Here is a 21,736-nt window from a genome sequence, read left to right on the forward strand (position 1 = left end):
GTGGTTTAATCCTGATTTCTTTTTTCAATGGCTTTGTTCAATAATCAATGATGATGATGATGATGATAGTATATTGAGAAAAAGGTTTTATCGTTTTAATCAAATCACAACAATATAACAATGATATATAATTATTGCAAAATAAATATATTTTCTGTATAGGTAGGTGAAAAGGAAAAAAAATGGAGTGTAACATTAAATATAGTTTGTTGTTCATCTGATTAAACATCAAAGTCAAAGGTTTGCAAACATTGGATAATTGTATAAATGTGTGTGTGTGGGTAGGGGGGAAGAATTAGTGTGAACACAATATGAATTTGCACACAGTAAGGAAGGGATAAAATATATATGGGGATAGAAAAAAAAACAAACAAACATTGATAAATATATAGTATATATAGTGTAAAACAATCCGAATGTAAATTGGTGCTTATTCATGTGATGATGTTTCATGAGATTTTATATGAGGTGCTTCATTATCATAATGTTAATAGATTTTTTTTAGGCAGTTGAATCATCAATTCATTTATGATTCATAACCGATGATTTCAATTTTGATGTTAATGTTGATATCAATGCCGGTTGTGTTGGTGAATGTTGTGGTGTTGAACGATCACTGCCACCATCACCTAAATGATTAAATTTAGTAAACAATGAACGATATTCATCCTGGCAATAGATCCAATCGAATACATCATAGGCAATGTCTAATGGTAATGGAATCTTATCCGGTTGTTTGCCGAATTCTACTAATCTCAATAAAAGTTCTTCATCCGATTCATAGATATATTGTGCTATTATTCGAAATAGAAATATTTAATTAAACAATGAAAATCTTCGTGTCTTTGTGTGTATGTTTTTTTTTACCTGGAAATATCTCTGGATAGACTAGACGTGATGGACATAATGGATAACAACCACAGTAGGCAGCTTCAAGCCTAATAATAAAATGAAACAAAAATAAAACCAGACAATCATTTGATAAAACTCCAGTTACTACCAGAACATCGATATTTTGGTCAAATTAGATCAATCAAAATTTAAATGACTACCAAATGGACATTGACCGACATTCGTGATTGAACGACGGTCAATTTTTTTTTTTTTTTTTTTTTTGATAGAAAATAAATACTAACATGGAAATGCCGAAAAATTCATGCAATGCTGTCGATATGCAACAATTACCACTGGCCAATACTTCGTAATAATCTTGTTTGGATTCAACATAACCCCAATGAACAATCTGTTCGGCTAAACGTGTTTTAGCTTCAACAAATATTTCTGTTTAAATTGAATGCCAAGATTAATATAAAATCGATATCAGTGAATAGAATCAATCAATACGAAATTTCTCACGAATTTTTTTTATCAATTTCGATAGAAATTCGATTGGAAAAATTGATGGATGGATAATAATAAATTTATACTAACTTGGTACTTCGGAATAGTTTTCACCAAGAACTGATAATTTAAATGGTATTTGCCGTTCTTCTTTCAATCGATAAAGAATGTTGAAAAATGCTTCCGGATTTTTATCATGCTCCCTTATCATCATAATTATAAAGAAAATTTGGATTATTTTGTGGGAAAAAAAATGAAAAATTTTTCTTTAAATACTACCATCGATGTGGCCAAATGATATGCAAAATTTTTTTCTCACGACGCTGTGCATGCATCAATGGTATGTTATTGAAACGAATTGGATAATAAAGTATACGTGATTTTTGTTCAATACTGGCAATCATTTGATCAATATCCGGTGGACGATAATCAGGCATCATTTTTAAAAATGTTCTTATATTGCCAATGAATGATGTACGATTATATTTTGAATTGAACACGATCTTATCGGCAACCAAACTAATAATGAATGAATTATATCAATTATTTTATTACGTGAGCCAAAATGATTTTATACCTTGAAAGGATCTGATTATAACCATATTGAAAATCTCGTTCCTTATGATGTTGTATTGGATATGCTAATTGATTCTCATGAAAATAAATAATTTTCCATGCAATACGAGCAATGTCCGGCCGTAAGGCAATCAATTCGGCAAGATTTAAAATTGATGATGTAAATAAAACATCAAAATGTTGATCAGCATTATCGATGATTACACGAGATAAATACAGTGCACTAGTTCTTGATCGCCAATGCCATTTTTTAGCCGACATTTCGACTAATGTAAATTTGAAACGTGGCCATTTTGATGACGATGATGATTTTGAACCTAATGGAAGTTTTGATGGTTTATTTGACGAAAAATTTGCCGATATTTTTGATGAATGATGATTCAATTGTTGTTGATTTTTATCATTATTAATTTCATTATTATGATTCGAACGAGGCAATGTATGAGCCAACACTGAATCATAATCCACTGATAATGGAAGCAATGTTTCAATGAATCGTTTATGTGATCCACCATAGAATGGTTCAATTATAAGAATTCGTCTTTCATTCATCGGTGATGGCTGTTGTTTTTTATTGGTCATTTTTTTTCGCAAAATAAATATAAAAAACAATTAAATCTGATTTTCAATGATTAAAATATTTGAAACATCCGGGTTAGTTTGACTGTCAATCACACACAGTGGCGTCGTATACGATTTGATGGTAAAACAAAAGAAAAAAGCCAAACAAAAAATTCGTACTTGAACTTGATATACTATTATAATTCAATAAACATATTTGATGAGATGATGACAAAGAAAATCTGCTTTTGCTTATTCACTATTATCATTATCTTTTTCTTCTTCATATCATCATTGTCGTTTTTTTTTCAAAATTGTGACATTCAATCTTCAAGTTGTTGTTTGTTATTTGTAAGCCAGATCAAAACCACTGTTTGATGATGATGATGATGATATTAAAATAATTTTTCTTGTTCAGTAATTGAACAGAAGAAAAAAAAACCTCACACCATGTTAAAAAAAAATAACGATAATAAATCTTAACGTATCATCTTTGTTTTTGTTGGCGGATTATTTTTTTTTCTTCTGGTTGAATACTCCAAAGAAAAGAATCAAAGAAGAATCGAATCTATAGAATAACGGATAAGGAACAGAATGATAATTATGAAGAGAAAAAATAAAATAACAAAGCCACACACACACACTCATATCAAAGACAAAAGCATCGATTCGATGCCAAAGTTTAATGGCTACATACCATGAATTTGAACATAAACGATTTTTAACAACGGTTATATTTAGAAATTTAGAAAACAACTGCAGTTGATTAAGAATTTCAATACATTAAAATTTACATACATTCATTTAATTGAAGGCCGTGATTGTGTTGGTAAAAAATATGAGGCAAATTTCGTTTTTTTTATTCTGGAAATTTTCGATTCAGATACACACACACACAAACAAACAAACAAACAAAGACATTTGATTTTTATATTTGTTTAATGATTATTTTAACTTATCAATTAAATAGATTATGGAATGTGTTAAATTGAAATTTATTCATTTTTTTTTAGTTCTGTTAAAAATATTTGTTTTTTTTTTGTTCTTGTTCCAAAATTTTTTTCCAAGTTTAAACGGTCATATATATATTCTCTGATGATTGGACTGAATTGATTGACTTGTGTTTGTATATTCGCGAATCGGCTATTTGGACCAGTTTATGACCGTATGATATGGAAATAGTGGGCTTTATACTTTTTGTTGAATCTGGATGCATACAATGCATAATGATAAAATTATTTTCTTTTTGATAGAGCAATTGTTGTCATCTACATTTATATATGATTAAATATTTTGTCCGACTTTTATATATATCCATTTTATTTATAAAATAAATTCATCACAATAATTTATGTGTTTACCATTGTTTCATCCTACTGGATTACGATTACGATACATGTTTGTATATGAAATTAATTTATTAATTATTTGCCAATTAAAATATGAGAAACAATAGTGATGAAGATTTGGTTGATTTCGATGGTAATCAGCATCCGAAAAACGAAAATAGCCAACAATCAATCACTCAAATTGATATAAATCTTTTTGAAAGAATTTTTGATGAATCTATTGAAGATCTGAAACGATTGGGTTGTCTTAATCATAATCAAAAATACACTGGCATAGAAGTTGAAGAATTATTGAGTTTTCTCAAAATACCGCTCATATCTCGAATTTCTATGAATTCATTGAATTTAGTTATATCAAACAACGATATTGACACTGCCAAGCCATCATCTATTGCTGCCACGGTTTCAAAAGATAATAATTCTTTCAAGAATAAACAAAAGAAACCATGGGATCCTGGTGAGCCATGTTGTTCACGTTCAATCGAAGAACCGAACCCTAATGTACAAAATTCTAGTGGCAATATATTTACATTAGATGTTGATGGAGTTCTTAAGACGCATTTTTCAGACGAGATTGAAAATGGATTCTTAACCGAAAATGATTCTGATCACGATGCGGATTCTGGACCAGAATTTAAAAAAGTATCGAACAAATTGGCTCATGAAAGATCAACAGATTCTCCTCCCTTAGTCATTCCAAATCTAGACAAATTACTTGATAAAAATAAAACCATCCAAAATGATGATGACATGAATCAATCGAGTGACAATGATGTTGAACAACCAAAATTGAAAATTATTCAGTCTACCAAAATTTTCGATGAAGCAGATGATGATATCGATGAACTTGATCACAATGATGATCTCAATATCCGTGAAATTTCTTCTATTTATGATGATGAAGGCCTAATACCTCAAAATTTGACAACAGTAATCGAAAATGTTGAGGAACTATTTAATAATGATCACCATGAATACGACAACGAAGATGATGAACGATCGATACAAAAAGTGAAATCGGATAAGACAATTTATCTTTCTGTAGAGGACAATGAAAATGATGATAATGATTTTGTAAAAGACGACAATACAAATAAAAAATCATCGGAATTTGCCAAAATTGATACTCTATTGAAAAAATTCAATTCAATCGATTCAAGCGGCACTGATGATGATAATGATGGATCACCATCAAATAATCTTACCAAGAAACGTATAAATAATCCGAAATCTTTAAGAAGCTATGTTGATGATGATGATCAATCAAATAATGATATAATGACCGATGAAGAATTCCCCCCTCCGCCATTCGATGATAATGATGAAGAAATGATAACAATTAAGAGGAAAAAAAGAAAATTAATTTCCTCTGAAGATGAAGAAGAGGATATATCAACGGTAGACAATTCGGATGAAAATCAACAATCAGTAGAACCTATGCTGAATGATACAGATAAAAAAACGTCAACATCGAAAAATGATTCTCAACTACTAAATTCAACCGAAATGAAGAAAAAACGCCGTAAACGACGAAAAAGAATAGTAATAGATGATGATAGTTCACATAGTGATGATAACAGCGATGATGGTGATGATGATGATGAATGTCCGGATAAAGATTCAACACGAAAAAAGATTCGAAAAATGCTCAAAGGTAAAAATCTTCGTGATGAAACGAAAAATGCCGAAAAAGCTGAACGTGAACGCCGTAAACGTATTGAAGAGAAACAAAAACTTTACAATTCAATTAGCGAAGAGATCATTGATCCAATTGGAAAAGAAAATGAAGAATGTAAACGTTTAATATTGGACATTGATAAAAAAACCAAAGAAATATTGGTCGAAGTGGATAAAAATTTCGTTCAAATGCTCAAACCACATCAAATCGAAGGCATCAAGTTTATGTTCGATTCGACTATCGAATCGGTAGAACGTCTCAAAGAACATGCACATGAATCCGGTTGTATACTGGCACATTCAATGGGCTTGGGTAAAACATTGCAAGTGATTGCTTTTCTTCATACGATCATGACCAATTTACATATCCGTGATATCATCAAACATGTACTCATAATTGTACCATTGAATGTAGCAAAAAATTGGATGATGGAATTCATTAAATGGCTTGAATTCGATAGTTTTAGTATAACAATATATGAGACAACAACGACTAAAAATCTTTCAGAACGTATCAAAATATTGCAAAATTGGCGAAGAAACGGTGGTGTTATGATCATAACAATCACATTGTTCTCTCAGCTGATATCTGGAAAAAAATTTACCAAAAAACAAAAAGCTCAAGATTTTCCTGTAGTTCGTAAATGTTTATTGGATCCGGGTCCTGATATTGTCATAGTGGATGAAGGACATTTGCTTAAAAATGAAAAAACCATATTTAATTGTACAATTTCACAAATACGCACATTACGACGTGTCATCCTCACTGGTACACCTTTGCAGAATAATCTATCAGAATATTTTATTATGGTAGATTTTGTTAAACCAAATCTTCTTGGTACGAAACGGGAATTCAAAAATCGTTTTGAAAATCCAATCAGCAATGGTCAACATATTGATTCGACTGATAACGATGTTAGATATATGAAACGTCGTGTGCATGTATTACATCAAAAACTTAAGGATGTCATTAATCGTCATGATTATAATGTTTTGGTTCCATATCTCAAACCTAAATTTGAATTCGCTTTAACAATTAAATTGACACAAATCCAGATTGATCTTTATAAGAATTATTTGGATAATTTCACTTCTGCCAGTAATGGTAAAAATCTTCTCAACGATTTTACTGTATTACGATACATATGGAATCATCCGGCTACATTGGTCGATCAATGTCGACAAAAAATGGAAAAAGCCGAAGAAGATCCGTTAAAAGATTTTATTGTCAACGATTATGATGACGATATAGTCGAGAATATTAAAACAGAATCGAATGGTGTCGAAGATAATAATGATGGAAAATCTGCTGATGAATCAGATATCGAATGTGTGTTTGATAATTTAGAAGAATTACATAAATCACGCCGTTTATTACGAAGTAAAGGACAAGCGCCCGATATTCCAAAAAATCATGAAAATCTCAATGGATTAATCGATGATGGTGATGGTGGTCAGAAATTAAATTGGTGGAAAAATGTTCTCAAAGATTATGATGATGATGATATCTATCGTATTGAATTAAGTTCTAAATTCATCTTACTATTCTCCATACTGGAAGAATGTGAAAAAGTTGGTGATAAAATTTTGGTATTCTCACAGAGTTTACATAATCTGGATCTTATAGAAACATTACTGTCCGAAAAGAATTGCGAAACAAATGAAAAATTTGGCGAAAATATTGACTATAATGAATTGGCACAAAAAAATGACGGTGTAAGTAACCGTTGGATTCGTGATATTGATTATTTTCGTATTGATGGAAAAGTTAATTGTGATAATCGTGCGAATATGATTAAAAATTTTAACGATAACGATGATCATCGTTTACGATTGATGCTCATATCAACGAAAGCCGGTGGTCTTGGTATTAATCTAATCGGTGCAAATCGATGCATTATTTTTGATGCATCTTGGAATCCTACCCATGACATACAAGCTATCTATCGTATTTTTCGTTATGGCCAAGAAAAACCTGTTTATATCTATCGTTTTATATCATATGGTACCATGGAACAGAAAATTTATGATCGTCAAATTATCAAACAATCGATGGCATTACGTGTAATTGATGAACATCAAATTACACGTTACTTTAAACAAGCAGAATTAGCCGAAATGTATACGTTCATAGCGGACCCACCGATTTCGGCATATAAATGTCCGCCTGTTGAAGCTAAAAATGATCGCTTAATTTGTGATATTTATGAAAAACACAAAGATCTTATCGTATCATTTCATCAACATGATTCATTATTGGAAAATCGACCAGAAGAAAATCTAACCGAAGAGGAACGTCTTGCTGCTTGGGAAGAATTTCAACGTGAATCGGAACCTGTTCCGACAAATATTTTACCAACGGTAAGTTATATATTCATTGTTTAATTTTGTTTATTAACATTTTACCAATTTCACACGATGAATTATGTAGAATACACCCAATTTATTGGTGAATAGCCCTCCACAATTAAACATACCAATGATGACATCCTTATTGCAGCAACGATATAATAAATCTATGTTAACTGGTACAATCATACCGACACATGAGTTTTATGCTCAGCCAAATGAAGCTCAATATTATAATAGCCAATATGCTCAATCACAACCACAATTACAACGACAAGAATATATTGCTCCATCATCATACAATATGTCCTTGTTACAAAAACCAATAAATGATCAGATGTTGATAAGATATTTTAATCAAATGACTGAATGGATGCAACAGTATCCTATTAATGACCATCTACGTTATCGAAATCTAACAGTGGATGCAATTAGAAATGAATTTCATCAACAATTCATTCACCTGATCGGCTCGAAAGATGAATATTTTATTAAATTCTATTTGTATGTAAATTATATCAATCTTTTTCTACGTCGTAAACTTGATCGTTCTCAAGTCATGAATAATGAAATAATTAATAATCTGGCTCGAATTAAAGATGAGGTAATTCATGTCTATTCGTTATGTACAATCTTTCTAAAAATTTAATTTAATTTTTTTTTATTAAAGGTGATCCAAAATTGTAAATTGGAACGAATCGCATTTCGATTAAATGAAATTATACATAAAACTGGCCGATCTCTTCGCGGTAAGTTAATCATATCGGTTATTTTAATTTTATATTTTAAATGATTTTTTTTTGTCTAGCTCAACAACAACAACATCAGTCATTAATTAAATTACCAGTTCAAAATGAAAATATTGAATGTATACATTTGGATTCCGATTGATATTCGCTCATCACAGAATGAATTTCACAGTATTATTGTAATTATGATATGTTAATAATAATTCGAATTAAAAACGTTATTGTCTTACAAATCCTACTATAGAAACATTATAAAATTGTTGTATTTCGATAAAACTAAAGAAAATTTGACAATTTACACATCTGTAAATTTTTTTTATTATTATTCATTCATTCAATAAACAAACGAACAAATTGTAATAAAACATTAATCAAATCTAAATAAAATTGAACATTTTCATGGCTGTCATGTTTTTCATTCAAAAGAAAAGCGAAAATATATTTTTGTCAGTTGTCAAACAATTATTTTTATTTTATAAATATTGATCTAACCTTGTATATATGTTCATATATTTTGTATTGATCCAAAATATAAATCATTGTTCCCATTGGATAAAATCAGAATTTCGTTCATTTATGTAGAATGTCCAATATGCCATGTTGAGTATGAAAAATACGAATGGAAATAGTATTCGGCTTACTTTGTCGATCATTGAAACACTATTTACTGCACACATTTCTTGTGCTTTTGTACGTCGTTTGATCATCTCTTTTTTGAATTGTTCATTGGCCGTAAAACAATACCAGAATTGTATACAACATTGAGAAAATGGATGAATGATTCGTGTCCATAGCCAAAAGCTTAAAGAATCAGATTCAATACTATTGGAATCAATATTAGATCCACCATCATCGCCATGGTCGTTGTGTTGGCTATCAGCAATATCATCATCATCATCATCACCATTGTTGTTGAGTGCAATCATTTTTTCACTAAAATTATCTCCATATCGATGATTAAGAAATTCAGTGGAATAATTTTCGAATAATTCATTTGGCCGTAAATTTTGATTATTCAGACCTAATGAAGGCCAGCTTGAATTTAGTTTTAATGAGAAAGAATTTTGATCACGAACACCACCATTATTGAATAAAGGCGAACAATATGACGTCCAATCGATATTTTCTTGTGTTCTTGTTTGTTGTTGCTGATATCTTGGACAATGTGGCATATGAACAATCGATCCAATACTATCAATATGATCAGGAATGTTTTCCAAGTGATGGGGTAAATTTTGAAACTATCAGAACAATGAAAAAAAGAATTATAAATTTTCTTGGAACATGAAATAAGAAGAAATTTTCCGGAAAATTGTTTATTCGATTCTTTGTTCCTGTTTTTGAGTTTCACTCAACAATGGAAACTGATACTGCTACAGCCACAAATCTATTGCTCAATATGATTGATAATAGTGGTTCAACACCTGATTCATTAAATTTGAAACAAACTTTAAGTGAATTAGATCGATCCGAAGGTTTTCAAAATGAATTGGCCAAAGCATATGATGTGATAAAAATTGAATGTTCTGTAGAAGAAACAATTGATGAAAAGCTAAAAGAAGAACTTGAAAAAAGAATAATTTTTCTTGATGATGATCTCGATGGTCAAATTTCATCGATATTCATTGTGAATGATCAGCCAAAAATACAGCAAGATTCATCACCGATTCAATCATATTCGATGAAAATAGATCACCGTCGCAATCCTAGCAGAAAGAAAAATGATGACAAATATTTTCCCCGAATTCTATGGCGATTGATTAATGAATGTACGAACGATGCTATAAAATGGTCATCAGATGGTACAGCTATCCTAATTGATTATGAAAAATTTCAACAACATTATCTAGACACTAATCATTTCAAGACGAAAAAAATCATTTCATTTGTTCGCCAATTGAATCTTTATGGATTCAATAAAGTTAATGCAAATAGTAAACAAAGTACTCAAAATGAACAAATGAAAAAATATCATGAATTTTGGAATGTAAATTTTAAACGTGATTGTCCACATTTACTAAAATCAATTCGACGACGAACTTCCGGAGCTGGCAAACAACAAATGAAAGATAAAGAAAATGTTATTGTTAATCATCATTACATTGATTGTAATAATTTCAAATCTATCCGAATCAAACATTGCAATACATGATTATCTAAATACCTAATAGAAATATGTTAAAATAATTTTATAATTATATACTATTCCCTAATTGGTTAAATAAACAATTTGTTTACCTGATTATTCAATTCATTTTGTTGATCAATAATATCGGGATAATGATGATCCAGTTGATAGGATTTTGACATTCGAACATAAGGTTTAAAATGGCTAGCATCCATTGATAATGAATGATCGATATGTCGTTTATTATTATTAAGCCAATCTTGACGTTGTTGAACCATTCGTCGAGATCGATAATTTTGTCCAGATGTAATTATCGGTTTACGTCGTAGCCGTCGTCGTTGTCGTCGTCGTCGTGGAAGCCGTTGTCGATATGATCGTTGAAATTTTTCATTAAATCCATGATTAATGATTTCATCTACATTTTTATCAACATCATAATTATCATCATCATCATCATCATTGGTATCCGAATCATCTGAACTTTTTACCCAATCATCATCGATTTCGATAACAGGTACTTCACCTGTACCAACTTTAGTGAAATAATGTACACCAGCAAATTCTAATAATGTAAATACAACAAACAGAAAACACATGACCGTATACCAATCTAATGCTGTTGCATAACTAACACGTGGTAGATCACTACGTGAATCCAAACCGAATGTAGATAGTGTAAGAACGGCCGTTACACCAAGACCAACACGATCAGATGTAGCTTCACGATTGATCCAGAATGAAACCCATGACAATACGACAATCAATGAACATGGTACATAGATTTGTATGAGAAAATAGCCAACATGACGTCTTAGATTGAAATTTACTTGAAGCATTGAATGATTACCACGTTTGAATAGAAATGTTCCATTACGATAAATAGTTTTAACAATATCAAATTGTGATAATGTAAAATCTTTCTGATTGAATGTGACTGGTTTTTTATCCCAACTATAAACAAGTTGATCGCTTGGAAATCCATCTGTGGTGTTTGGAACAAGTAAAAAGAAAAAAGAAATTATCAACCACATATACAAGCAAAAAAAACCACTTACAACTTCCAAGAATCAATGGACAGCTTTGTTTATCCATAGGAAAACTGTGTAAATCCATCGGACATAGAGATTTAATTGTCAATCTTGTGAACAAAAGAAACGAGGAAAAAAATTGATAATAATTAGCCCATGTGAATATGGAAAAAAACAAAACTTTTAAAAACATGATTATTTTGCTATCGAATCGAATAAAAATTAATGATATCGTTCATCACTTTTAAAAAAAAATTGTTAGATTCCACTAACTACAATTTTTCTGTGTGACAGATAGAAAATGAGAAAAAAAATTAATCGCCTATTTTTTTTAAGTGTAAAGAATAAATCGAATTATAGTTTATGAGGGCGTTATTCCAAAATGATGATGATGATGATGATCTAAATTATTTATGCAAATAATTTAAAAGCAAACGTTTTTTTTCCATAATAGTTAGAGTGAGTAAATAGGATTCAATTTCCATTTTTTTCCCCATTATTATATTGCTGAGAATGAGCAGATTTTTTTTTGGTATTGTATGAGAAAAAATGAGAACAAATGAACCAGAAAAAACAGTGAAAGAATAATTTAAATGTGTTTGATGATCATGATCATTTCCGTTTTTTTTTTTTTGATCTTCACAGTCGGCACCATGAATATGGAATAATTTACTGTTCTTTTTGAATTTTGTTTTCTCTTTTTTTTTGAAATTCACCAGATTTTTACTACATTTTTCCAGTTGGAAACATTTCATTCATTTGTATGAGAGTGTCTTGCAATAGATAATTGGATAGTAGTGGAAAATTTGTCGTCATTGTTGATCATTTTCATCGTTATTCATTCAAATCAGACAAATCATCATCATCATCATTGATGATATTTCCGTTTTTTGGCTTATTTATTCAAGCATCAATATGATTTTTGCAAATTTTGAATTTTTCTCTTTTTTTTGCCGTTCGGGTATTTGATATTATTTAGATATTTATCGTATTTGTCGATAATAATAGTGGCTTTGTCATCATTTTTTTCAAACTTTTTTTTTGTTGATTTCCAAAATCAATGATGAATGAATGAATGAAAAAAGGAATTGAAAATTTCTATTTGAAAGATAAAAAAAAAATTATAAGAATATACTTACCTCATAGAATAGAGGACAAGACCATCTTTGAATATTCGTAAGAATTTATTTGGCGTTGTAATCATGTGTAGATGTGATGCTTTACCCGTATGGAAATATGTGTCTGGCTAAAAAAAAAAGAAGAGATGAGAAAAAAAAACAAATGATAAAATATATGGAAAATATATCTCGAGGGGCTAGGATATAGGCTAAAACAGATTTATTTTTTTGATAATCAATGATGGTTTTGGGTATCGATTTTCACCAAAAAAAAATTTCTTTATGAATATATCGTACACACGGAATAATGTTTCCTTAAAAAATGGATAAATTATTAATAATAATAATTTGTTCTGACTAATAATAATGACTTTTTGTTTTTTTTTTCGTCATCCTCACTATAGATTTTATTCATTGATTGTAGAGATAATTATCATCATCATCATCGTTATGGCCGTGTTATCATCATTATTCTAATGTAACTAATTAATACTCAATATTATAATGATCATGATGATGATGAAGGAGAAAAGAATTATCATTTTTTTTTTGCAAATCAGAAAAACCATAGATGCAAATATTCATGTAACATGATGATGATGATGATGATGATTATGGTCTAATTAAGTAAGTCTTTTCTTCGGATATGATGATGACCAAAATGAATTCTTTCAAGAAAATTTTCTAAACACATATAATGACACGATTATGAGAAAGTGGGAAAAAAAACCAAAGAATGAAATTCAATCCAACTTTCAATGAATAAATTGGCTGAAAACAATCACTGATAACAGAATGATTTTTTTTTCAAACAAAAAAAAACCATTCCATTAGCTGCATTGATTTTTAGAATTCTTATAAATTTTTCAAACAGAAAATTTCTTTTCTCAACAAATTTAGTCAAATGAATTTGCCTTTTGGCCATTTTTTTATCGGCCTCTTCTTTTCAAGTTTACTTGTTTTTACATTCACAGCACAGCACAGAGATCAAAATGATTGAATAAAACAAAAAACAATACAGAAAAAAAACGAAAAAGAAATCTTCAATTTGAATCTAATTTCATTACTTGTATAAAGCTTTTCAAATAAATTGAAGAATCAAAACTAAATTTCGATACACGCACATACACACACAATAATCTAATTTCAATTTATCCTTCAATCTAATTGCCATCATCATCATCATCATTATAATCAATTCTATAAACCAGAAGATCATGATCATCAGATCATTTCAAGATGTTACTATTATGATCGAATTTTTTTTTGTTTTCATTTTCTCATTTTTATTTCATAATGATTGACAGTTTTTTGTTTTGTTTATTTTGTTTTGTTTTGTTTTGTTTGTATTTTCTAATCATCATAAACAAAAAGTTTTTTCGTTGTCTAGTGATGATATAATTATTATGCATACAAAATTCTATCCAACTTATTGTTGTATATTGTGTCAGTGTGTGTGTGTGTGTGTGTGTGTGCGTGTGTTGTGAATATGTCAATTATTTTCATTCTTAATTAAATAAGAGATTTATTCTTGAAAATTCTATAGAATTTCATATATATTCGGTTGAGTGACAATCATCATCATTACAATTTTTTTTTCTCTGTCCAACACATTAGATTAACAGTAAAGAAAAAACTAACACACACACACACTTACACACAGAATTACACTTACCTTCCAAATTTTATCCAACATTTTTATATTCAATGAAAGAAAATCAGCATTACCAGTAAAACGTAATCGTTCATCTTGCCATTTTTGTCGAAAATAACAATCAAGAGAATATTCCTATTGATTGATGAAATGAAATGAAAGATATGAAATAATTGATTCATTCATTCATTGGTGACTATATTCATACACATTTAAATGATAAAAGAAAAACATTTATTAATATCTACCTATAGAATTTCTCGTTCTCTCTCTCTATTTCTGAATAATTATGATATCTTCAAGCAGAAAAAAAAATCATAAAAAGGTAATATTACTTTTTTTATCGAAGAAAAAAGAAGCAAGAAAAAAAAACACGATAACAATTTCTAATAAGAATCGATTGATTGCATTATAGACTGATGATGAATATGAACATCATCATAAGTCGAGTATACTTTTAGATATTTCCATTTCCATTTCCATTTTTTTTTGTTTCAAGAATCATAAAAAGCATTAATAATATTATATTGCAGAAAAAAAGGTAATATTTCTGCTCTAAAGTAAATATATTGTGTTGGCTTAATTAAAAAAAAGGCTTCAAATGTTCATGTTTGTTTGACTATCTTTTGAATGATGATGATGATGATCATAATGGTACTTATGGGATGAAATTTCTCGTTTTTTTTTCTTTCTTCTACAAATTCTCCATATACAAATAATATGAATATATAATTCATTTATTTATGAAATCACAATCTTCAATGTCTCTGAGATTGTGTGTGTGTGTGTGTGTGTCATCATTATTAATGAATGAAGAATGAGAAATCATTCTTGAGCCACAGTGACTACTACTGAATGATTGTCCCAAAATGTTTTTAGTTTTTTTTTGTTGTCGTAGTCGTAATTCTTGATTCTTGTTTGCTTTGTTTTTGTTGTTGTTGTTGTTTTTGTTGTTTTTCTACATCTAAATCTGTTTTTTTTCAGTTTCATAACATCATATCATTAGGATGATCATCATCATCATAAAAATGGGTTATCAAAGGTTAAATTTTGATGTCGAAAAACAAAAAATTTATCCAAACAAATTAATCATTAGTAATTCTTGTCACATACATTTGGGAGGAAAAAAAAGTTTTTTCTTTCATTTTTTTTTCGTCAAACATCTTACCATATCTAATTCGGATATTGGTCCCATACTACGTATCTCAAGATTAGTTGTTATCACAGCTGGTGGACCACCATAATCCGGACGTTGATTATGATCATAATGATCTAACAATTTAGCCAATACCATACTAATGTTACCGAATTTTTCATTATCAAATTCGGATTGTTCATCATTTGAAGTGGTCATCATTGATGATGATGATGATGATGATGATTTGCTATGATGTGTTTGATGTGTTTGAAGTTTAGGTGTTTTTGGCATACGTTGTATAAAACGTTTACTTCGTGGTAGAATTTTTGAATCATGCATCATTTTATGATTATCTAATCGGTTGATTGGTGATAATGTTGTTGTTGTTGTCGATATAATTATCGAATGGTTTTGATTAATTATCCAAGATGATGATGATGATGATGATGATGATACATTATAATTCTGATCATCAACAACATTGTCTAAATGACTTATTGAATAGATGATTCTATATTATTAGTGTTGATTGAAATATTGCAAACAAACATGAATGTGAATAAAAGAGATTAATAATCAATCATTAGAAATGTAGATAATTTATGTGATCAGAATGAATGAATCGATGAACATTGAATCTAACATAATTATTGTAAATGATAACATAGCATATATACTACTATTTTGATTCGTTGTCGATTCTGTTGATTAAATTCACATCATTCAAAAAGACTTTGTCGCTTCATATTCGCTTCTAGCGAGCAAACAAACAAACAAACAAATATTCTTTATTTATTTCTTTTTTTTTCTGTCGACGTCGACAAGATTTTTTTTCATTCTTTTCGTTCTTTTCATCATTGCATAGAGTATGTCATCATATATTTTATTTATAGATTCAATATTTGTATCTGGCCATTGGTTTTTTTTTCATCTTTTCATTTTTTTTTCTCTCTCTCTCTCATTGATACACACTTTTTCTGACATGCTGTTGGTTAAAACGTAGATGATTGTTTGTTTGTTTTTCTATTTGGTTGACTGTTTTTTTTTCGTTCTTTGTGCAAACAAACTAATGTCGGAATCAGTATAAAAAAAATAAGATGAAATCAAATCATTGTCCAACGGAAATGGTCATATGACCAGGGATTGATAATTTGTCTCTATTTGTAAGAGTTGGATATTTTTTTTTTTTTTAGTGACTTTTGTAAATCTGATTGGGTCAATATTTTTTTCTGTTTTTTTTTGCAAATGTTGATTTTGTATTTATCGTATTTTTTTTATTTTCATTCTCAAATCAGAATCGTTTGAATTTTTTTTTCTGTTGTCCATGGATGTAGTGGATAAATGGAAACATTTAGGATCAGAGAGAGAGAGAGAGAGAGAGAGAGAGAGAGAGAGAAAAAAAATTTTTTCTTTTGTCAAATCTTTCAAGTGGAAGCAATTCGTGATGTGAAAGAAAAGAAAAAAAAATTTTTTTTCGTTTTGTTTAAAAAATCTCAACAAAAAAACCGGAACACAAAATCCAAAATGAATCAAGTGATTAGGAGGAGAAAAGAATTTTAATTTTTTCGGCAAAAAAAAAATGAGCAAATTGCCTCACTTGATGATGAACTCATCTGCATCATTCTTTTTTTTTTGGTGTCGTTCCAGAAGAGGAACGGTACGGCTGTTATACATTTGATAGTCGATAGTCACGAATTATTCTTTCTTTAAAAACAAAACAGAAAAAAATATTTAAATTCAGATTTAGATAGAAATAAATTTATCAAACAAAAAAAAAAGAAAGAAAGAAATTCTATGCATGTGAGTGTATTATAAATTTAATTATTATCGTCGTCATGATCATCACCACACATATCATTATTATTGAATTCGATCGACAGTGCAAGATCGTTATCGATTTTTTTTTTTTTGATTATTGGCAGCAAAATTGTAATGGTTCACATGGTTCTCAATGTATGGAACACAAGTCAAATCAATCATACAATCATGTCATTTCTGTGGTCTTTGCTTAACCCATTATGGTGATGTTGAAAAAAAAATTTTTCCATTCAAATTCAATATCACACATAACCCTATTATAGATATTAATGAATTTATTAGTTCATTCACATACACACACACACACACACACACACACACAAGGATTGTAAGAAAATTGATTTTTTTCTTGTATCAAATTTTTCATCTTTCTTTTTCAGTGAGAAGAAAAAAAAATGAAAGACAAAAAAAAATAATTATGCCGAAAGCAGGCTGGAAACAAAAATCTTTCATTATTGTGTGTCATATCATCATTATTACTTGATTACTGATCATGATGATGATGATGATGGGATGAGAAAAAGGGGCAATGAAAAATTAATTGCAATTTTTTTTTTGGCTGTCCCAAACGTTCTTCATCAAAATCATCGATCATCAATTTATCGTATTTTGATTATTTAATATAGTGGCATGGTTATATTATCCAACGAACCATGGTATGTTAGTCTCATTAGTCTTATGTTGTTGTTGTTGTTTTTTTTTTTTGGCGCGGAACTCAAATTATTGAAAACCAATCAATAAACGATGCTAATTATGAATGAATGAATGAATGAATTATTGACATCGATGGATGGATTTTTTCAAAGAGAAAAAAATTCCGATTTAAATAAGGTACCACACAAATAAAGGAAAAAAAATCATTGTTTTTTTTCCGTTTCGTTTGTATGAAAGAGGCCTATTACAAGTTCAAGTAACAAACTTAAAGTAAAAAAAAAAAAAATGAAAACAAAGATTCAAATTTCAGGAAATGAAATTTTGGCAAACGAAAAAAAAATCCATCTTGTTTGTTGTTGTTCAGCAAATATACAACAACAACAACAACAAACATAAAACGGTAATCACAACATGGTAGCTTGATTCGTTTTTTTTCTATTTCTCGACCCGATTCTCGTTTTGATGAAATAAAATGACACATATAACATATAATGTATATGTGTTGTTTTTACATGCTTTTAACATGACGGGGCATCAGTGTGTGTGTGTTTTTGTCGGTAAAAATGTATACAATAAATTCTATAATCATCAGATTCAAGAAAATTACAAATTTTTGAGCCCTATAAAACAAAATTTTTTTTTCTTTTGGAGATTAAAAAAAAAGAACAGAACTAATAATAACATACACATGTGTTACACATTTATTCTGTTAATAACTTGATGTAAACAAAACAAAACAAAAAAAATAGAAACAAATTATGTCCTGTCTAGAGGCTGAAATAATTTTTTTTCACACGAAATGAATGAAAAAAAAACGTCAGGTTTTTTTGACTGTTTTTTTTTTGGTTTTCAAAAAAAAAAAAAATTCAAAGATTAAAAAACGAGCTGTCTATTTATTTCCCAGTGAACAATATCCGCTATTAATCGATTCATTCGAACAAAAAAAAAAATTCTATTTCTATGTATAAGGATCGGCATATACCTTTGTGAAATTATAGTTGAAATAATCGATGATATAATGAACAACGATAATAGACAGGACCAGTAGGAAACAAATGATGATGATGATGATGGTGATGACATTGTGAATTGATCAACACATAATTTTATCATTCAATATGAATGAATTGACAATAAATATCACTCATTTGTTACAATCATTCATTTTGACACATTGGATGGATCATCAAAAAAACAAAACTGTGTCGGATATAATTCAACGATTCGATAGAGCTTTTATGAGAGACAAAAAAAAATGATTTCAACCATTTTATATACAAGCATCACTTCATATGAATGAGTGGTTGCCATTTTCATCGGTCCATTTCTCAGGATTTTCCGCGCGCTCTAGCTCAATTCTCGAGTATGCGTGCGATCAAGTAATCATCATCATCATAATGAAAACTGTTTGAAATGTTGTGGCTGGATTTTCAAACCGCTACATTTTGATTAATCGATAATAACATTGTTCATGATCCTTGTTAATCCTTTTAAGTGATCATACGATGAATGGAAAAAAACGATCAATCTAAAATGAGCTAGTTGAGCTGCTATTTTGTGGAAAAAAATAAACTTAATAAATATACAAGACAAATTAAAATAATCAATTATTGAACAGTTTACCTTCTGTTGTGTTAATACCAAAACGAATTTAGATTGAGAATAGAAATTTTTCGCTTTTTAAACACCAATTTATTTTTGAAACAACTTCTACAATAGGAAGTGTAAACAATTGTTTTCGAAAATTTAGAATCGATAGTATCGATAATTGACATACTGCTGCTGTTCATCACAAATAAAGAGTGATCAATTTGTTTACAAATTTTTTTCGGCTTTTCGAATATTCTTTTAATTCAAAAAATACATAAATTTTCCATTCTAATCCACCAAAAAAAATGTCACAAAATTTGGATGAATGGATTGCCAATATCAATAAAATGAATATTAAACGTAGTGAAATTAATTTATTGATTATGGAATATCTCATTTCCGAAGGCTGTAAAGAAGCGGCCGAAAGTTTCAAGACCGAAGCAAACATTGATTTTGATATGAATGAAAATGAAGAAACTGAAGAACAAATTGATCGAAGGATAGCGGTTCGTAGTGCAATTGAAAGTGGAAAAATTCAAACAGCATTGGAATTGATCAATAATTATTATCCAGAATTGATTGATAACCATAGGCATCTTTACTTTAAACTACAGGTTAGTAGTATTCATATTTTATGTAATTGTGAATTGAGATCAATCATTTCATCTTTCAACAATAGCAACAACAATTGATTGAATTGATACGAAATCACGAAGTGGAAAAAGCATTACAATTTGCACAAGGACAACTTGGCGTCGATAATGGCTATCTACATCTGAATGAACTCGAACGTACATTGTCATTGTTGGCATTTGAAAACCCGGAAAATTCACCATATGCTGATCTATTACAACCTGCACATCGACAACATTTAGCATCAAGAATCAATGAAACATTGCTTAAGGAACAGACTGGTCGCAGTGAAACGCCTACACCTAAATTGGTTACATTGCTCAAATTGTTGCCATACACACAGAATGAATTGGAAACGAAAAAAGTTAAATTCATTAAACTTGTTGATCTGCCGCAAGGAACATTTGCTCCAAATGGTAATTAGAAAAAAATATAGTATTTTATTATTTTTTAAAAAAATGACATTTTATCATATGAGATGTGAAAAAATAAATCATGAAATATCGATTGTGTAGAAAATTAGAATCTGCATTTTTCTGACTCCATCTTATTCTAAACCATCATCAAGTACTGGAAAATCGCCAACCTTCACAAGATTCGGTTTGACAAAACTTCCATAATTTGGTGCACATTCAAAATATCTGTATTTAAAATTATAAGTTATGTATGAATAAAATTCTTTTAATTAACAAACAAACCTAACGTCCTCGAATGTTCCATCATTTTTACCCCATGGTTCATCATAACGAACACCGACAAATGTGCCGGGTTTAGTGCCCAATTTCCCAATAAACATAATACAACCACGTCTTGGTGGCATATTTTTGACGGAAACTTCACAACGATCACCCAATTTCATTTGTTTTACATATTCATCATCATTACCATCGTCACCGGCTGTTGTGGCCGAAAAACGTCCTAATTTATTTTTCATCTTGAATGCTCGCATTGAATCGCTACGTTTGGCGTATTCTTCATCATCCAATTCGTATTTTTGAACACCGGATAAATCATCAAATTTAACAACACTGGAATCTTTTACATGTAACCGAAGACGAAGTTCACCTGCTGGTACAAGATAATCGCCAAGACATTTCGAATCATCACTTGGTCCTAGTAGATTTCCAGATGAATCTCGAAATGTCAATTCCATCGTAGCAGCTGATGCTCCTGTAATTAATTCTAGACGATTTTTCAGATCAGGTAAAGTCATGTCGGATGCGAATCGACGTTCGATGAGATTATCATCATTGTTGGTTTGTATTTCCAAAACGATTTGTGACATTTTTAATGAATTGTGATTTTAAAAATCAAATTGTATGCACGAAATTTATTATTGGCAATGGCAACAATCCAAAATATTGGCGACAATC

The 21,736-nt window shown here is 29.6% G+C and overlaps 6 protein-coding genes across 10 annotated transcripts; 3 read left to right on the forward strand and 3 right to left on the reverse strand.

The window, feature by feature from the left end:
• Window positions 1–73: 73 nt before the first annotated feature.
• On the reverse strand, window positions 74–3,608 carry LOC124499752 (tRNA-queuosine alpha-mannosyltransferase). Of its 4 annotated transcripts, none has more exons than XM_075728745.1 (7): window positions 3,277–3,608; window positions 1,919–3,046; window positions 1,621–1,860; window positions 1,432–1,544; window positions 1,137–1,281; window positions 868–938; window positions 74–794 (listed from the first exon to the last, which is right to left on the reverse strand). In XM_075728745.1, the coding sequence occupies exons 2-7, from the start codon at window positions 2,497–2,499 to the stop codon at window positions 523–525; spliced, it is 1,422 nt and encodes a 473-aa protein (XP_075584860.1). In that variant the 5' UTR covers window positions 2,500–3,046; window positions 3,277–3,608; the 3' UTR covers window positions 74–522. The 4 variants fall into 4 exon arrangements, with proteins under 4 accessions (XP_075584860.1, XP_075584863.1, XP_075584861.1 ...); XM_075728748.1 differs by having other exon boundaries at window positions 1,919–3,014; window positions 3,277–3,593; XM_075728746.1 differs by having other exon boundaries at window positions 3,176–3,572.
• Window positions 3,609–3,637: 29 nt separating this feature from the next.
• LOC124499750 (transcriptional regulator ATRX) lies at window positions 3,638–8,996 on the forward strand. 2 transcript variants are annotated; one of them, XM_075728742.1, is made up of 5 exons: window positions 3,638–7,865; window positions 7,936–8,457; window positions 8,524–8,602; window positions 8,662–8,781; window positions 8,847–8,996. In XM_075728742.1, the coding sequence occupies exons 1-4, from the start codon at window positions 3,921–3,923 to the stop codon at window positions 8,742–8,744; spliced, it is 4,629 nt and encodes a 1,542-aa protein (XP_075584857.1). In that variant the 5' UTR covers window positions 3,638–3,920; the 3' UTR covers window positions 8,745–8,781; window positions 8,847–8,996. The 2 variants fall into 2 exon arrangements, with proteins under 2 accessions (XP_075584857.1, XP_046919663.2); XM_047063707.2 differs by having other exon boundaries at window positions 8,662–8,996.
• On the reverse strand, window positions 8,848–19,432 carry LOC124499131 (uncharacterized). Its single transcript, XM_075728744.1, has 7 exons — window positions 19,123–19,432; window positions 15,699–16,179; window positions 14,552–14,665; window positions 12,898–13,004; window positions 11,786–11,868; window positions 10,841–11,712; window positions 8,848–9,843 (listed from the first exon to the last, which is right to left on the reverse strand). Exons 1-7 carry the CDS (start codon window positions 19,251–19,253, stop codon window positions 9,139–9,141), a joined length of 2,493 nt encoding a protein of 830 aa, XP_075584859.1. The 5' UTR covers window positions 19,254–19,432; the 3' UTR covers window positions 8,848–9,138.
• On the forward strand, window positions 9,908–10,754 carry LOC124499133 (uncharacterized). The gene has a single exon (XM_047063004.2). The coding sequence runs from the start codon at window positions 9,960–9,962 to the stop codon at window positions 10,752–10,754; it is 795 nt and encodes a 264-aa protein (XP_046918960.2). The 5' UTR covers window positions 9,908–9,959.
• Window positions 19,433–19,943: 511 nt separating the features above from the next.
• Window positions 19,944–21,060, forward strand: LOC124493042 (glucose-induced degradation protein 8 homolog). The gene is made up of 3 exons (XM_047056094.2): window positions 19,944–20,344; window positions 20,410–20,779; window positions 20,842–21,060. Exons 1-3 carry the CDS (start codon window positions 20,036–20,038, stop codon window positions 20,853–20,855), a joined length of 693 nt encoding a protein of 230 aa, XP_046912050.1. The 5' UTR covers window positions 19,944–20,035; the 3' UTR covers window positions 20,856–21,060.
• Tbcb (tubulin-binding cofactor B) lies at window positions 20,787–21,721 on the reverse strand. Its single transcript, XM_075728669.1, has 2 exons — window positions 21,062–21,721; window positions 20,787–21,004 (listed from the first exon to the last, which is right to left on the reverse strand). The coding sequence occupies exons 1-2, from the start codon at window positions 21,646–21,648 to the stop codon at window positions 20,911–20,913; spliced, it is 681 nt and encodes a 226-aa protein (XP_075584784.1). The 5' UTR covers window positions 21,649–21,721; the 3' UTR covers window positions 20,787–20,910.
• Window positions 21,722–21,736: the final 15 nt, after the last annotated feature.

The sequence above is a fragment of the Dermatophagoides farinae genome, chromosome 2 (genome assembly GCF_024713945.1).
Source record: "Dermatophagoides farinae isolate YC_2012a chromosome 2, ASM2471394v1, whole genome shotgun sequence".
NCBI lineage: Eukaryota > Metazoa > Arthropoda > Arachnida > Sarcoptiformes > Pyroglyphidae > Dermatophagoides > Dermatophagoides farinae.

Bases quoted from the DNA above. Each gene is read 5' to 3' on its own strand.
- LOC124499752 (XM_075728745.1), bottom strand. From the start codon at position 2,499: ATGACCAATAAAAAACAACAGCCATCACCGATGAATGAAAGACGAATT. The intron at 1,545-1,620 runs GTAGTATTTAAA...TATGATGATAAG, and splicing joins ATCATTTGGCCACATCGATG to GGAGCATGATAAAAATCCGG. The intron at 795-867 runs GTAAAAAAAAAC...TTCGAATAATAG, and splicing joins CTATCCAGAGATATTTCCAG to CACAATATATCTATGAATCG.
- LOC124499750 (XM_047063707.2), top strand. From the start codon at position 3,921: ATGAGAAACAATAGTGATGAAGATTTGGTTGATTTCGATGGTAATCAG. The intron at 8,458-8,523 runs GTAATTCATGTC...TTTTTATTAAAG, and splicing joins TGGCTCGAATTAAAGATGAG to GTGATCCAAAATTGTAAATT. The intron at 8,603-8,661 runs GTAAGTTAATCA...TTTTTTGTCTAG, and splicing joins AACTGGCCGATCTCTTCGCG to CTCAACAACAACAACATCAG.
- LOC124499133 (XM_047063004.2), top strand. From the start codon at position 9,960: ATGGAAACTGATACTGCTACAGCCACAAATCTATTGCTCAATATGATT.
- LOC124499131 (XM_075728744.1), bottom strand. From the start codon at position 19,253: ATGATAAAATTATGTGTTGATCAATTCACAATGTCATCACCATCATCA. The intron at 14,666-15,698 runs GTAAGATGTTTG...ATCAATCAATAG, and splicing joins CAATATCCGAATTAGATATG to GAATATTCTCTTGATTGTTA. The intron at 11,713-11,785 runs GTAAGTGGTTTT...CAAACACCACAG, and splicing joins TCCATTGATTCTTGGAAGTT to ATGGATTTCCAAGCGATCAA.
- LOC124493042 (XM_047056094.2), top strand. From the start codon at position 20,036: ATGTCACAAAATTTGGATGAATGGATTGCCAATATCAATAAAATGAAT. The intron at 20,345-20,409 runs GTTAGTAGTATT...TTTCAACAATAG, and splicing joins ATCTTTACTTTAAACTACAG to CAACAACAATTGATTGAATT.
- Tbcb (XM_075728669.1), bottom strand. From the start codon at position 21,648: ATGTCACAAATCGTTTTGGAAATACAAACCAACAATGATGATAATCTC. The intron at 21,005-21,061 runs GTTTGTTTGTTA...TTTTAAATACAG, and splicing joins GGAACATTCGAGGACGTTAG to ATATTTTGAATGTGCACCAA.